This window comes from Dermochelys coriacea, chromosome 7 (genome assembly GCF_009764565.3).
Source record: "Dermochelys coriacea isolate rDerCor1 chromosome 7, rDerCor1.pri.v4, whole genome shotgun sequence".
Classification (NCBI taxonomy): domain Eukaryota; kingdom Metazoa; phylum Chordata; order Testudines; family Dermochelyidae; genus Dermochelys; species Dermochelys coriacea.
The window spans coordinates 33,758,970-33,773,451 of record NC_050074.1 but is presented as its reverse complement, the minus strand read 5'-3'; the positions used below and the strand labels follow the sequence as shown (position 1 = coordinate 33,773,451).

The window sequence follows — 14,482 nt, the reverse complement described above, 5'->3', positions numbered from 1 at the left end:
TGGACATGTAGCCCAAGAGCTGAAGACAAGCTCTCATGGTTGTTTGTGAGTTCAACTGTAGGACTGAGAATAGGCCTGAGAGGGTGGAAAATCTCTCCCTGCGAAGGTCGTCTTTTGCTGTTGTGGAGTCCAGAATGGTTCCTATGAAGTTTATCCTTTGTATCGGAGTTAGTATAGATTTTTTGTGATTGATGCAAAATCTTAGTGATTGAAACAAGGTTAATGCCTTGGTCACAGCTGACTGGACCTCTTGGTGTGATCAACCCCTCATCTACCAGTCATCCAAATATGGGAATACTGAGATCCTCATTGATGGAGGCAAGTTTCTGCTACAAAAAGGATCTTTTTAAAAACTCTTGGAGCTGTGAAGAGTCCATAGAGAAGAACTCAATATTCATATTGATCTGTTCCTATTAGAAAGCGCAGGAAGTAGTTTTGCGATGGGTGGATGACTACATGAAAGTAGACATCTTGTAGGTTGAGGGCAACGAACCAGTCTCCTAGATCCAAGGATAGGTGAATGGTAGCTAATGTCACCACTCTGAAGTGTTGTGCTAGAATTATTTAAGTTCCTAAGATCAAGGATTGGTCTCTACCCACTGACTCTCTTGGAAACTAGGAAGTAGTTGGAACAGAATCCTTTCCCAACAAACTCTGTTGGAATCGGCTCTACTGCCTCCAGAAGGAGGGATAAGACCTCTTGCCTTAAGAGCTTTTTGGGAGAGACTCAGGCCCCAGCTTCTAATTTTCTCCAGGGGTCTTCAACCCCCGCTCAGCCCCAGGCCCTGCCCCAACTCCTCCCCTTCCCCCAAGCCGCCACCCTTGGCCTGACTCTTCCTGTCCCCGCTCCATCTCTGGCCCTTCCCCACTCCATCATTTCCCCCAAGGCCCCACCCCACTCCACCTCTTTCCGCCCCCTCTCCTAAGTGTGTCCCGTCCCCGCTCTTCCCCCTCCCTTCCTCCCTCCCTCCCAGTGCCTCCTGCACACTGTGGAACAGCGGGCGGGGGGGAGCTGGCTGCTGGTGGGTGTCAGTGCCTATGGTAAAAGGGGGTCCCTGAAGCGGGACCGGAATGTGGGGTGGTATGGGGGATAGAATGGAAGTGGATAGACAACTTCTAGTATCCACTTGTCTGAAGTAAGGAGTCCCCAGGCAGGTAAGTAGCGGGACAGTCAATCTCCAAAGGTGGGAACTGCACAAAGGGGAATCCAGTGATGTGGGTTGATTGATGTCTTTGTCTGAAGTGTCAAAACTGTCGACCGAGAAAGATTAGGTAGTCCTTGTTTCTGCTCCTTGCCCCTTCTCCTGAAGGCTTTCTGAGGCTTTGGAAAGGTTGACTGCTGATGGTACTGGATTGACTTGACTATTTGGGCAGACTGAGTCCTACTAAATTGTCTTTTTGTTGCAAGCATGTAGATTCCCAGTGACAGCAGCGTAGCCCTGGACTTCTTGAGGGCATGGAGACAGCAGTCTGTATGCTCACAGAAGCACTTGGGTCCTTCAAAGGGGAGAGCCTCAACTATGGACTGTACCTCTCTCAGAAGACCCAAGGACTGGAAGCAAGATGCTCTTTTCATGACCATCGCTATGGCCCATGGATATGGAGGTTGTGTTGGTGGCATCTAGAGCAGCTTGGATGGAGGTTTCTGTGACCAACTGTCCTTCCACAATGATGGACTGAAACTGGTCTTGTGGCAAATGTTCAATAAAGGGTGTAAATTTTGAATATGTGGCAAAGTTGTACTTTGCACAAAGTTGTACATCCACCACTAAGGAGTTAGGGCTAGGGTGGGAAGAGAAGTGTTCCACTCCCTTTGATGGGATGTAGTACTTTTTGTCAGATCTCTTACAAATGATGGAATTGTGGCTGGTTTTGTGTTTGCCAAAATGTACGTTCAGGAGATAGTGATGCCTCATTAATAAGTAAGGCAAACTTCCTTTGAAGATTAATATTCAAGATGTCTGCCAAAGAATATTGTGACGCTTGGACTTCCTTTAGGGGGATTTGGAGAGTCTGCCAGCCTCTTCATGAGGTCCTGGAATGTTTTAAAAGCATCAACATAGGTGGGCAGTGGTGGCATTACTACCTCATCTGGAGATGAAGAGGACTTGACTGAAGGAGGCAAGACCTCCTCAGTCTGAGGTTCTGGCTCCTGCTCTGTATCATTTAGTACTGAAGAAGAGCATGGTACTGGGGAATGAACAACTGTTGGCCATGGATGGGACAGTACCGGACGGTGCCTGTAACCTCTTCTTGGCATCCAATAAAACTGGTCACCAAACTGGCTTCAAGGATCCCAGTAATCACATTGGGGGGATAGGGAAAGAGTCCCCAGTAGTCATACTCCCTGAATCTGAAGTGCCTATCAGATTCTCTAGGATCCTTCTCAATAGAGGAATTCCTGGGAGCTGGATGGCACAGTACTAGGATTCCTGTACTGAGACCTCAAAGTCTGATAATTCATCTCCTGAGATGGTGCCTCAGGCATAATGCCCAGTGCTGACTGCTGAAGACTTGGGTGGGTTTCAGCCTGCAGGTGTCTAAGCAGCACCGGTGAGGGGGCTCTGATAGCTCTCCGTAGTAATGGAGATTCAGGCTCATCTGAAACGATAAGATCTTCAGATGATAGAAACCTAGAAGGAACCAGAGGGTTGTAGTAGCCTATACTCGAGGCTTGAGTCAGTACTGGACGTGAAATTGTGGACCAGTGAGATGGAGACTGCTGCAGTACCAAGGTGAATGCAAGGTCCTGTCTACTTCAGAGCTTGAGTAAGAAGCCGGTACCAAGGGATGTATAGTAGCCCTCTGTGTATCACAGTGCCATGTAGGATCAGGCAGTGTTGCTGCGGTAGGTTGTTCGGTAGAGTGCTTATCCAGACAAGGCTTCTTACACAGTACCAACACCTCAGTACCTGACTCAACTGGAGCATCTACAATACCCTTTAAGGGATGTGAGATCTCCCAAGAGTGGGTCTTATGGGGTGACCTACCCTTTTTCTTCATTTCTCTGGTTAGGAAGGTGTGCTTCTTCCTTTCTGAGGTCTTTGTGTGTGTGGTCACAGATGAGGCTGGACCAGTGACCAGAGTGGTCTGCAATGTTGAGGCTGATGTACGGGGGAGCAAATGGACCCCTCCAGAGCTAGGCCATATTCCCTTAAGAGGTGTTTTAGTCTAGCCTCCCTATCTTTTTTTTGGTTCTGCCCTTAAATCCCAGACAGACCCTACACTATGAGGGGATATGGGAGTCCCCCAAACACCATAGGCAACTCAAATGTCCATCACTGTTGGGGAAAAAACCTGTAGCAGGTCTGGCAGGGCTTAAACCCTGGGGTCTTGGGCATAACAAATTGTGCTCCCTCCAGCACAAACAAAGGTTCCAGAAGAAGGAGGCAGAAAAACTCTGTCCACAAAAAAAGAAAAGTCAATAACTATGAAACAAAAATAAAGAAAGACTTTCATGAGATGAAACAAAAGTGGGAAAGTAACAGCAAAGACTCTGTCTTGAGCTGCCGGCAGTTGAGGAGGACCTGAGCCCACCACCACTCATTCAGAAGATGAGGTGTTCTGCACAGGGGCAGGCCCACGAGCACTACTTTGCAGTCTCCAATCAAGAGCACACAGGCACAAACATCCTATGGTGGAGCTCCCACGGGCTATATACTCAAAGAAGAACCCAGGAGTCCTCTACCACTGTCATGTCCCTTGACCACAAAGCCATCCACCCTCCCTCCTTCTAATACAACAATGTCAGCTCTTTGGGGCAAGGGACCAACTTTGTTCCATTTTTGTACAGTGCCCAGCACAGAGGGGTCCTAGTGTGTATCAGGGCTCCTAGGCCCTACTGCAGTGGTTCTCAAATTTTTGTACTGGTGACCCCTTTCACATAGCAAGCCTCTGAGTGCAACCCCCCCTTATAAATTAAAAACACTTTTTTATATATTTAACACCATTATAAATGCTGGACGCAAAGTGGGATTTAGGGTGGAGGCTGACAGCTCATGCCCCCCCATGTAATAATCTCGTGACCCCCAGAGGGGTCCCAACCCTCAGTTTGAGAACCCCTGGCCCTACTGCCATCCAACAATAAAGAACAAGAACCTCATTGAACGGATGGTCTTTATTTGGGTTTGTTTGCATGGGGGAGCACAGCTGTTCTCATACCCTTGGCTAAGGGCATCTCCATTTCAGGATGTCCATTCAGAAAGGTTGGAAATCTCTTGCAGCCACAAGTGGTCACCCTGCGGGACAAATACAAACAGGCATTGGTCTGTGACTAGACAGGAGCAGAGAATCCTGCCCACTGGCGAGGGAGGTTACAGCAACACTTGGAGGCCATGTCCAAGTGCTGCTCACATATCCAGGCCAAACTCTTCCAAAGCAAAGAGTGACATCAGGTGCCTCATTTTTTGAGCATGCAACTAGAGATGCTGTAAGGACCCTCATTTCCAGACAGTGATTGGACATCACCCTCAAATTCAGGCCCCTTTCAGGGCTCTCATGTTGGGCTACCAAGAGCCTGGCACCACAAATGACTGGTGCCTTTTTCAAACGGTAAATGGAAGTCTCCACCTCAAAGAACTTCCAGTCTTTCCCTTGTGCTAAACAGGCCCCTTTGGCCAAGATACTAATTGTATGTGATTCCCACAGATCTCAGTGGGCTCCTGGAATCCTGGTTCCCACCCTCCCTACTCTAACGATTAGATCTCACTCCCCTCCCAGAGCTGGGACTAGAACCCAGGAGTCCTGATTCCCAGTCCCTGCCCCTGTGCTCTAACCCACTAGACCCCCCTCCAATCTCCTTGCTGAGCACCAGACTCCCAGCCCACCTTGCTCTCCTCTGAAAACCAAACCCAGATTTTTGAATAATCTAGAAGGATTTTTGAAAAGAAATCCCCATAGCCATATTTACATATTACTCCTGATTGATAATCCTTAGCCCTTCTATCTAAGCCTCTCAAAATGCTTTCCAGACTGTGACGATGCCCCCCATAAGGCTTTACGGAAATATACTTATGAATGTATATATGACATAACTAGAACATGTGTTATGCTACATATGCCATGTGACATATCTCTGTAAAGGTTATGATCTACTGAATCTATTAATCCTATTTGTATGCATGTATCATTTTTGTATTAAAAGTTATGAATATTGGCTGCATACTTGTTTGATTCTGAGTAGGTTTTAGTGAAGCAGTTGGTCAGCTTCCTGAGAAAAGACTATTCTCAGTAAGTGCCCAATCAAGAAGCCCTTAAGCCAACAATGAATTTGGAGATGCCAATCTGGGCTTTCCCAGGAACGTGGCTTGATTGGTAAGGAACTCAGTCATGCATGGACATGCGACTTGCCCAGGTGACTCCAAAACTCCATTTTGTAGCTGGACTTTGCATAGGAGAGAGGAGGGGGGGTCTCCACCCACAAGAGAAAGTCTATTTAAACCCCTGGAAGACCCCTCCATTTTGTCTTCAGCTGGCTAAAGAGAGAGCCTCTCCACCCACCCACAAGGATACCTGAAAGAAACTGGAACAAAGGACTGTAACTACGGGGGGGAAGGAGGAGGGAGAGCGATTGCTGGACCCAGACTAGAAGGAGACTAGTCTGTAAAAGGAAGCTTACTGGGTGAGGTTTTTATCTGTATTCAGTTTCTTAGACATAGGCTTGCGTGTTCTATTTTATTTTGCTTGGTAATTCACTTTGTTCGGTCTGTTACTACTTGGAACCACTTAAATCCTACTTTCTGTATTTAATAAAATCACTTTTTACTTATTAATTAACCCAGAGTATATGTTAATACCTGGGGTGGGGGGGCAAACAGCTGTGCATGTCTCTATCAGTTTTATAGAGGGCAAGCAATTTCTGAGTTTGCCCTGTATAAGCTTTATACAGGGTAAAATGGATTTATATAGGGTTTGGACCCCACTGGGAGTTGGGCATCTGAGTGTGTGACGGGGCAAGGCCAGATGGCTATAGAAAAGTAGTGGGAGATAGATATATTAGTTCCAGGGTAAACAAATCCCTGGTACCAGGTTAAGTGAAATGGAAGCTACTCCAGGTCAATTAAGACCCCTGCGTCCAATTAAGAGCTTTCCAGAAGGCAGGGAGAAGGCTAGGTTGATTGGGACACCTGAAGCCAATCAGAGGCTGGCTGAAACTAGTTAAAAGCCTCCCAGCCAGTCAGGTGGGTGTGCATGTCAGCAGCTGTGGGAAGAAGTTGTGCTGTTGGAGAGGCTGAGTAGTACATACCATCTCAGGCACAAGGAAGGAGGCCCTGAGGGCTACCTAAGGGTAAAGTGGAGCTTGAGAAAGTGAGGGCTGCTGTGGGGGAAGTAGCCCAGGGAATTGTACATGTCATGTTTCTAAAAGGTCAGCTACCATAGCTGATACTATTAGGGTCCCTGGGCTGGAGCCCGGAGTAGAGGGTGGGCCCGGGCTCCCACCCACACCTTTGCCCCCTGTTTAATCACTGAGACTGGGAGACAACAGAGACTGTGCAAGGAAGGATAACTTCTTCTCACCTCCCTCGCTGACTTATGATGAAAATGGCTCAGTAGCCCGTGACCCATGTCTCTAGAGAAAGAAGGGTTATGTGCAGAGTCACAGGTTTCAGAGTAGCAGCCGTGTTAGTCTGTATTCGCAAAAAGAAAGGAGTACTTGTGGCACCTTAGAGACTAACACATTTATTAGAGCATAAGCTTTAGTGAGCTACAGCTCACTTCATCGGATGCATTTGGTGGCCATCCGATGAAGTGAGCTGTAGCTCACAAAAGCTTATGCTCTAATAACTTTGTTAGTCTCTAAGGTGCCACAAGTACTCCTTTTCTTTGTGTAGGGTCACAGTGAGCCTCTGAGGCTAGCAAAATCTGCCAGGAAATGCGGGACCCAAGGAGGCAAGGACAGAGCTTTGTCACAGAGTGTTAAAGACGGGAACATTTCCTAAGCTGCTTTCAGTTAAGCTTGCAGTTTGTGGGACGTGGTTCAGACCTGGGTCTGTGTTTGTGGCCAGCAAGCATGTCTGGCACAGCCAGGCAGGGTTCTGGAGTCCTAAGCTGTCAGGGAAAGCAGGGACAAAAGTAGTCTTGGCACATTAAGTGGCAGCTCCCAAGGGGTTTCTGTGATCCAACCTGTCACACACACATTTATACCTGAAGCCATGGCTCCTTCTGGTAGTTGGGTCAGTGTTATCCCCATTTTGCAGACAGGGAAAGTGAGGTAGAGAGGGAAGGCACATTAGAACCATGCTCCTGCCTCCAGGCCACACCACCCCTCAGTACTGGAGAACATGGCCTTGTGGGTGCCATCAAGTTTGGCCCTTCCCTTTTGCTCAAACCAAGTTTGATTTCTGGAGAGGTTCTTCCCTGACCAACCTGCCACAGATTCTCACTGCTTCTGGCTCCGCCCTTTGATACAGCTGTAAAGCCTTCCTCTCTTTCACCTAGGAACATGCTGGCATCTACTCCTTCCTTGGGACTCCACAGGCAAAAACTCAGCTGGCTGCCAAAGTCTGTCATGAGATCATCCGTCCTCTCCTGCAAGCCATCCGGTGTCTCTCGCTCCAGAGCCCCACCTGCATTGTTCTCCATGGTTTCTGTCTTCCTCCTCTTAGTTTCACTTATTTTTCCCCACAAGTCAGCTCTGTCCAGCAGAGAGGCTGTAAACATAAAATGAACATGATGCTCTCACGATAACTGTCTTATATTGTTCTATCGCTGGGAAATGCTGCAGAGCTAGTTACCCAGTGTCTCATACCATGCTGTAGGCGAATGGGACCTCTTTGCCAGGCTTGGCAAAGGCCACATGTAATCCTAGGGAGCTCGTGAATCTGGTGGACGCAGGCTGAGCAGGGCCAGCAGCTGGAAGGCTGAATACCTTCACATTAGGAATAAGGGGCAAATGTTTAGCCAGGAGGGAGATTCCCTATCGGGGCAGCTCCCCATGGTTGGGATTCTCCATCCCTTAGCGGCTTTACATCCAGACCGGATGTCTCCCTGAATTATCTGGTCTAGCTCCACCACAAGATTGATGGTGAATGCAGGAATCACTGGGTGAGGTTCTTTGGCCTGTTTGATACAGGCCAGGGGGTCATGCCTGATGGTCAGAATGGTCCCTGGCCATGAAATCTATGGATGAATGCTTGGCAAAATCCACTGTGCGCATGTGTAAATGCAGATAAGAGCAGGCCATTCAATCAACTCCAGTGCTGGTGGTAAGGGAAATAGAAACTGCACAGGAAAATGATCTTGGAGCCATCATGGGGCTGCTCAGTGGGGAAGGGAGGACGAGGGGGTTAGAGAAAGGAATAAGATATTAAGGAGTGTTAAGGGTAGAGACAGCCCATCCCAGGGAGCAGGGCAGAGGACTCTTGGGCTCTATTCCCAACTCTGCCACTGGCCTGCGGCATGCCCTTGGGCAAGTCCATTCCTTCTCAGTGCCTTTGTTTCCCCTCCACTCTTTGTCTATTCTGATTGTCTCTCACTGTGGGTCTATGCAGTGCTCAGTCTGATGTGAGTCTGATCTCAGTTGGGGAGGGTCTGTGCAGAGCCTGGCACAATAGGGGCCCTAATTCAGTCATGCAAAGAATAATAGGCAATATGATTGTGGTTGTTCTATGAACTGCTGGCCTGTTTATCTACTTTTCTAGTACAAAGGTGGCTGGATCCAAGCCCCAATGCGGTCACCAGAAAGAGGATTTGTGGGGCGTCTGGGTGGCTATCACCTGGAGGAGCTGTGTTGTGATGGGGCAAGGCCAGATGGTTATAGGAAAGTAGTGAGAAACAGGTATGTTAGCCCCAGGCTAAACAAATCCCTGTTACCATGGTAACCAAATGGCAGTTGCTCCAGGTTAAGCAAGACACCTGGGGCCAATTAAGATCCTTCCAGAAAGCAGTGGAGACAGCTAGGTTGATCCTTCCAGAAAGCAGTGGAGACAATCAGGGGTTGGCTGAAACTAGTTAAAAACCTCCCAGTTAGTCAGGTGGGCATGCATGTCAGAAGTTGTGGGAGGAAGTTGTGCTGTTGAAGAGACTGAGCAGTACACACCATATCAGGCACAAGGAAGGAGGCCCTGAGGTAAGGGTGAAGTGGAGCTTGAGGAAGTGGGGGCTGCTGTGGGGAAGTAGCCCAGGGAATTGTGTGTGTCCTGTTTCTCAAAGGTCAGCTATCATAGCTGATACTATTAGGGTCCCATTTTCTTACCTGGCTCTGAATTGACAGAACTGATGCTGTCAGATGCCTCTTCCTGTGATAGCTTCTGGCCAGCTGTTGGTAAGTCACACGCAGCGAGCCAGGCTGGGTTAGCATTTTCAGGTACCTGCTGTTGAAAGTTACCCTCATTAAGTTTGATGAGCAGGGGACAGCTCTGCCAACCTGGCTACACTGGAGAACTGGGTAGGGGAGGCTGAACTGACGCAAAAGTGCAGCATGTCACCAGCAGCCATGCAGAACTGACTGCACTGCTCCCCACAGCCAAGCACGGTGCTCTCAGCAGCACGCCTGGCAGTACAAGTGCATTTTGAGTAGCTATCCCACAGAGTGGTTGCAGACGTGTATTCTGCTCAGGTCAGTGTGTGCCCAGTGCACCAAAGCCAGAGAACTTTACCTAACAGTACACATGGGGCAGCACTTGCACCTCCTGACCCCTTAGCCTCTCCCCTGGCTATTTAAAGGCTTCACTACACCCTTCCCTAGTTCCTTCTCATCTCCCATGGTTTGAGTCAGAGTGGTTTTCTCCTCAGGCTTTATTCCACAGTGCTGTGATTTTTCTGTATATAGTTTTTATTGTGGCTAGCTTACCAGTACCCTTAAGTTTAGTTTATTATTACTAGTTAGATAAGATTTTGCACACACTTTCCAGGTTTCAGTGGCCAGAAAGGAGGTTCCCCTTTGGAACTGGAGAAAGGGATTCTACTCATGGTACTTCCTGCTCCCCAAGTCCAAGGGAGGGGGGTGAGATCTATCCTCAGTCTCCGTCTCAACAAGTACATCAATTACATGGGGTTCCACATGGTCACGCTAACTACTATTCTCCCCGCTTTGAATCACAGTGACTGGTTTGCTGCCCTCAATCTTCAGGATGCTTACTTCCATGTAGTGATTTTCCCAAGCCACAGTAGATTTCTGAGATTTGTAATGACAGATCAGCATTATCAGTACACCGTGCTTCTCTTTGGCCTGTCCTTAGCTCCCTGGGTATTTACCAAATGCCTGATTACAGTAGGAGCATATCTCAGAAAAGAGGAATGAGAGGGTTACTCGCATTGTGGAGTAACTGAGGCTCTTTGAGATGAGTATCTCTGTGGGTGCTCCACTTCAGGTGTTGGTGCATCCCGGCGCCTGTTGATGGGAGATTTTCGGTAGCAGTGCCTAGTCAGGATGTGCATGTGCAGTAGCTGTCTTGCCGTGCCATTAGCGCTTCATCTAGCATGTGCACGGCCTGACTCCTTCAGTTCCTTTCCTACCACACAATCTTTAATGCGAACTCCGAATTAGAGGGGAGAAAGGTGAGTATTGGAACACCCATAGGGGGACACATCTCGAAGAACCTCAGTTACTGCATAAGGTGAGTAACCCTCTCTTCTTCTTTGAGTACTATCCCTGTGGATGCTCCACTTCAGGTGACTGTAAAGCAGTGCCCTTCTGTGGATGGATGGGCTGCGGAGTTGTATGCATAGTTGGTGCTAGCATCGTTCGGCCTAGTATCGCATCTGAGCCTGAGCTTTGCATTATTGCATAGAGATTAATTAATGTGTGTTTGGATGCCCAAGTGGTGACTCGATATATCTCTGTGAGTGGTAGGTTATTCAAAAAGGCTGTTGAGGTTGACATTGATCTCATCAAATGGGCTCTGATCCCCACTGGGAGTTCCCTTTTTTGTTGTTGTTAGCATAGGTGGATGCAATTGGAGATCCATTTTGAATGTCTTTGTTTTGATATTGCGGATTCCTTTGATCATTCAGTTGTGGAGATGAACAGTCTCAGTGATTTTCTGAATGGTTTCATTCTATCTAGATAAAATGCTAATGCGCATCTAACATCTAGAGAGTGTAGGATTGTCTCTTGTACAGTCCCATGTGGGTTAGGGTAAAATGTAGGTAAGTGAATTGGTTGGTTGAGATGAAAGGATGATGATACCTTGGGGAAAAATTTTGCATGTGGTTGTAGTGTCACTTTGTCTTTGACGAATATGGTAGATGGAGGGTGGGCCATGAGAGCCCCTATTCCACTTACTCTTTGTGCAGAAGTAATCGTGACCAGGAATGCTACCTTCATTGAGAGGTGTAGTAGAGAACAAGTCATGAATGGATCCAATGGTGCTTTGGTAAGGCCTCTAAGGACCAGGTTTAGATCCCATGCTGGTGTGGGGTTGAGTATTTCTGGGTTATACTTGTGAGGAAATGCTTTGTGAACGGGTGTGTGAATATTGAGACACCATTGATCTTATGATGGAAAGCAGCTATGGCTGGTAGGTGTACTTTAACCGTACTTATGGAAAGTCCTGATTGTTTCAGTTCTAATATGTACTCCAAGATCAAATGAAGTGGTGCTGTAAGTGCAGTTATGCATCTGTTTCTGCACCATATGGAGAACCTCTTCCATTTCTGTAGGTATGTTGCATAAGTGGATGTTTTTCTGTTGTTTAGTAATACCTGTTTAACCTGTTCCGAGCAGCTTAATTCTTCATGTTGGTGCCCTGGAGGAGCCATGCCTTCAGGTGAAGTTTCTCCAGGTCCAGATGGAGGACTTGACCTTCGTCTTGTGAGAGAAGATCCCGTCACCATGGGAGAGTGTATAGTGCTTAGATCACCATGCATCTCAGGTATGGGAACCATGTCTGGCTGGGCCATTTCAGGGCTATAAGTATGACCTTGACTTCGTTGTTTCATATCTTGTGTATTACCCTGGAGATTAACCGTGTCAGTGGGAATGCTGCAGGAGAGGTGTGTTTCATCTGATGAGGAAGCCATCCCTTAGGAATTGTGTTCCCAGTCCTGCTCGTGAGCAAAACTTTGGGCATTTGTTGTTTCATGTGAATAGGTCAATGTGTGGGAACCCTTACATGTGGAATATGTGTTGTGTTGTGTTGTCATTCAGTTCCTATTCATGTTCTTGGGGCAACTGTCTGCTTAATGTGTCCACCGGCATGTTCTGCTGACCCAGGAGGTATGATGCTGTAATGGTGATGTTGTGTTTTATGCAACAGTTCCATAGTTTTATGGCTTCTGTGCATAGGGAGTGAGATCATGCTGCGCCCTGTCGGTTTATGTAGAACATACATACAATGTTGTCCATCAATGACTCTTATTGTTTTGTTCTGAAATGGTTGCATGCATTGCGAACTGTGCATAATTCAAGCAGGTTGATGTGTAAATGTGTCACTGCGGATTCTCTTGGATTGTATGTTGGTTTAGGTGGGTGCCCCAGCCAATCGGTGAGGCATCCGTTGTGATCAGTATGGATGGTGGATCCTGCTGGAATGGGGTCCCTGAGCATATGTTTCCTGGATTTGTCCACCATTGTAAGAAGTGTTGGACTTTTGGTATTAGTGTTAGGCTTTTGTTCAGGCTGCAAAAGGAAGAGCAGATACTCCCAAAACTGGTGGTTAACACTGAAGTTAAACTCACCAACCAGTCACAAACTGTGCTTCTGATCCCCCACACTGGTTATCAAGAAGTTGAAAAAAGAAATCACACAGCCCCCTTTATTGCATTCCAGTTCTCTGGCTTCCAATCAGCACATAGCTCCAGTACAGTGAGAAGTTATTTAAAAACTCTACTCACTATGCAAAATGTTCTTCTAACCCCAAAGGGTCAGTCACATTACCAGGTCAATATTAGTTTGGATCTTACCCAAAATACCATGCTGCCAGCCAATCCTTTAGTGTCTAAAACTAAAGGTTTATTATAAAGAAAAAAGAAAGAACAAGAAGAGCGATTTTCAATGGTAAAGCAATCAGATATATACACGGACTTCAAAGTTCATATATCAGGTTCTCAGCAGTATTGGTGAATTTGCTGGCTTGAAAGTCCCTCTGGAACACATGCAGCTTGGATGGGGTCATTCAGTCCTTTGTTCAGAGCTTAAATTTGTAGAGAAGTTACTCCAGAAGTGGGAAGGAGGATTGAAGACAAGATGGAGATGATGCAGCTGTCTTTTATATCCTTTGCCATGTGTTTGGTACTTCCTTTGTCCCAAACACAAACTCATAGCACATGGCATGGAAAAACCTTGGAGTCCCCTATCCATACACATGCTCCTACAAGTCCTGCTGACTCATAAGGTGTAGCCCCTGGCTTCTTTCAATGGGTTGTTTCTACAACTGATGACCCTTGATGGGCCATCAAACAGGCTAGGCACTGCTGATGTCAATCTGTATGGGGATGTCACCCAGAAACACAGTACAAGTTTTGAAATACAGATATACCATTAAAAAGATGCATCCGATGAAGTGAGCTGTAGCTCATGAAAGCTTATGCTCTAATAAATGTGTTAGTCTCTAAGGTGCCACAAGTACTCCTTTTCTTTTTACGGATACAGACTAACACGGCTGCTACTCTGAAACCTGTCAGATATACCATTGTGACATTCTATACCTTGGGAGAGCATAGTGTAACCCCCATATTCCTCATTTTCATATAATTGTGATCTTACATATAAAGCATGCCTTGTAAGGTATCAGGGGAAAGGTTATGATATGCTGAAAGCCATTTATCTATCCATATATGTGTATCATTAATGCATATGAAGTTATGAGAATTGTGTTATATGGTGGTCACTAAAGCATGCTGTAAGTTGGGGACTCAGCCAGATATTGGCTCCCCTGAGGCAACAGCAAGGAAAGTAACCAATGCCTGGGAGGGGTGTCAAACAACCCATCAACAGCCATTGCCCAGCAAGGGAACTACAATGCAATGACTCACCTGCATGAGGCCACACAAGGGGAATTGCTCAACCTTGCTTGAGGAGACTCAGCAATGCCCTCCAGACATGCCTAGACTTGTGCTCTCCAAGCACATGGACTGAGAGTATAAAACAGACAGAGTGGACACATACTGGGCCCTTCTCCTGCCTCCACCTATGCTGCAAGTCAAGACACTGAGGAGAAGAAGACAAGACTCCAACACAGGAGACTGGCCCAGGTTTAAGGAACAAACCTGTATATTAAGGACTGCAATATCCAGTGGGGTGAGAAAAACTGCTTAATCTAGTTGCTGCCCAGTCTAATAGGGTTGAGAGTTTAGACTGCGTGCTTATCTTTTATTTTCTTTTGGTAACCACTCTGACTAGTTATGCTTTGATTTATAATCACTTAAAATCTATCTTTATAGTTAATAAATTTGTTTGTTCTACCTGAAGTAGTGTGTTTGGTTTGAAGCATATCAGAGGCTCCCCTTGTAACAACAAGCTTGGTACATATCAATTTTTTTGTTAAATTGATGAACTCATATAAGCTTGTGGCGTCCAGTGGGCATAACTGAACACTGCAAT

The 14,482-nt window shown here is 46.8% G+C and overlaps 1 protein-coding gene across 1 annotated transcript in view; it reads right to left on the bottom strand.

The window, feature by feature from the left end:
- Positions 1–4,090: 4,090 nt before the first annotated feature.
- The window catches only part of C7H11orf80 (chromosome 7 C11orf80 homolog), a 57,842-nt gene continuing 47,450 nt past the window's right edge, over positions 4,091–14,482 (bottom strand). The window contains exons 14-16 of the mRNA XM_038408410.2: positions 9,194–9,311; positions 7,366–7,649; positions 4,091–4,238 (exon numbers count right to left, since the gene is read on the bottom strand). Of these exons, the coding sequence (XP_038264338.2) occupies positions 4,185–4,238; positions 7,366–7,649; positions 9,194–9,311 (456 nt within the window). The 3' untranslated portion in view covers positions 4,091–4,184. The remainder of the gene's footprint in view (positions 4,239–7,365; positions 7,650–9,193; positions 9,312–14,482) is intronic.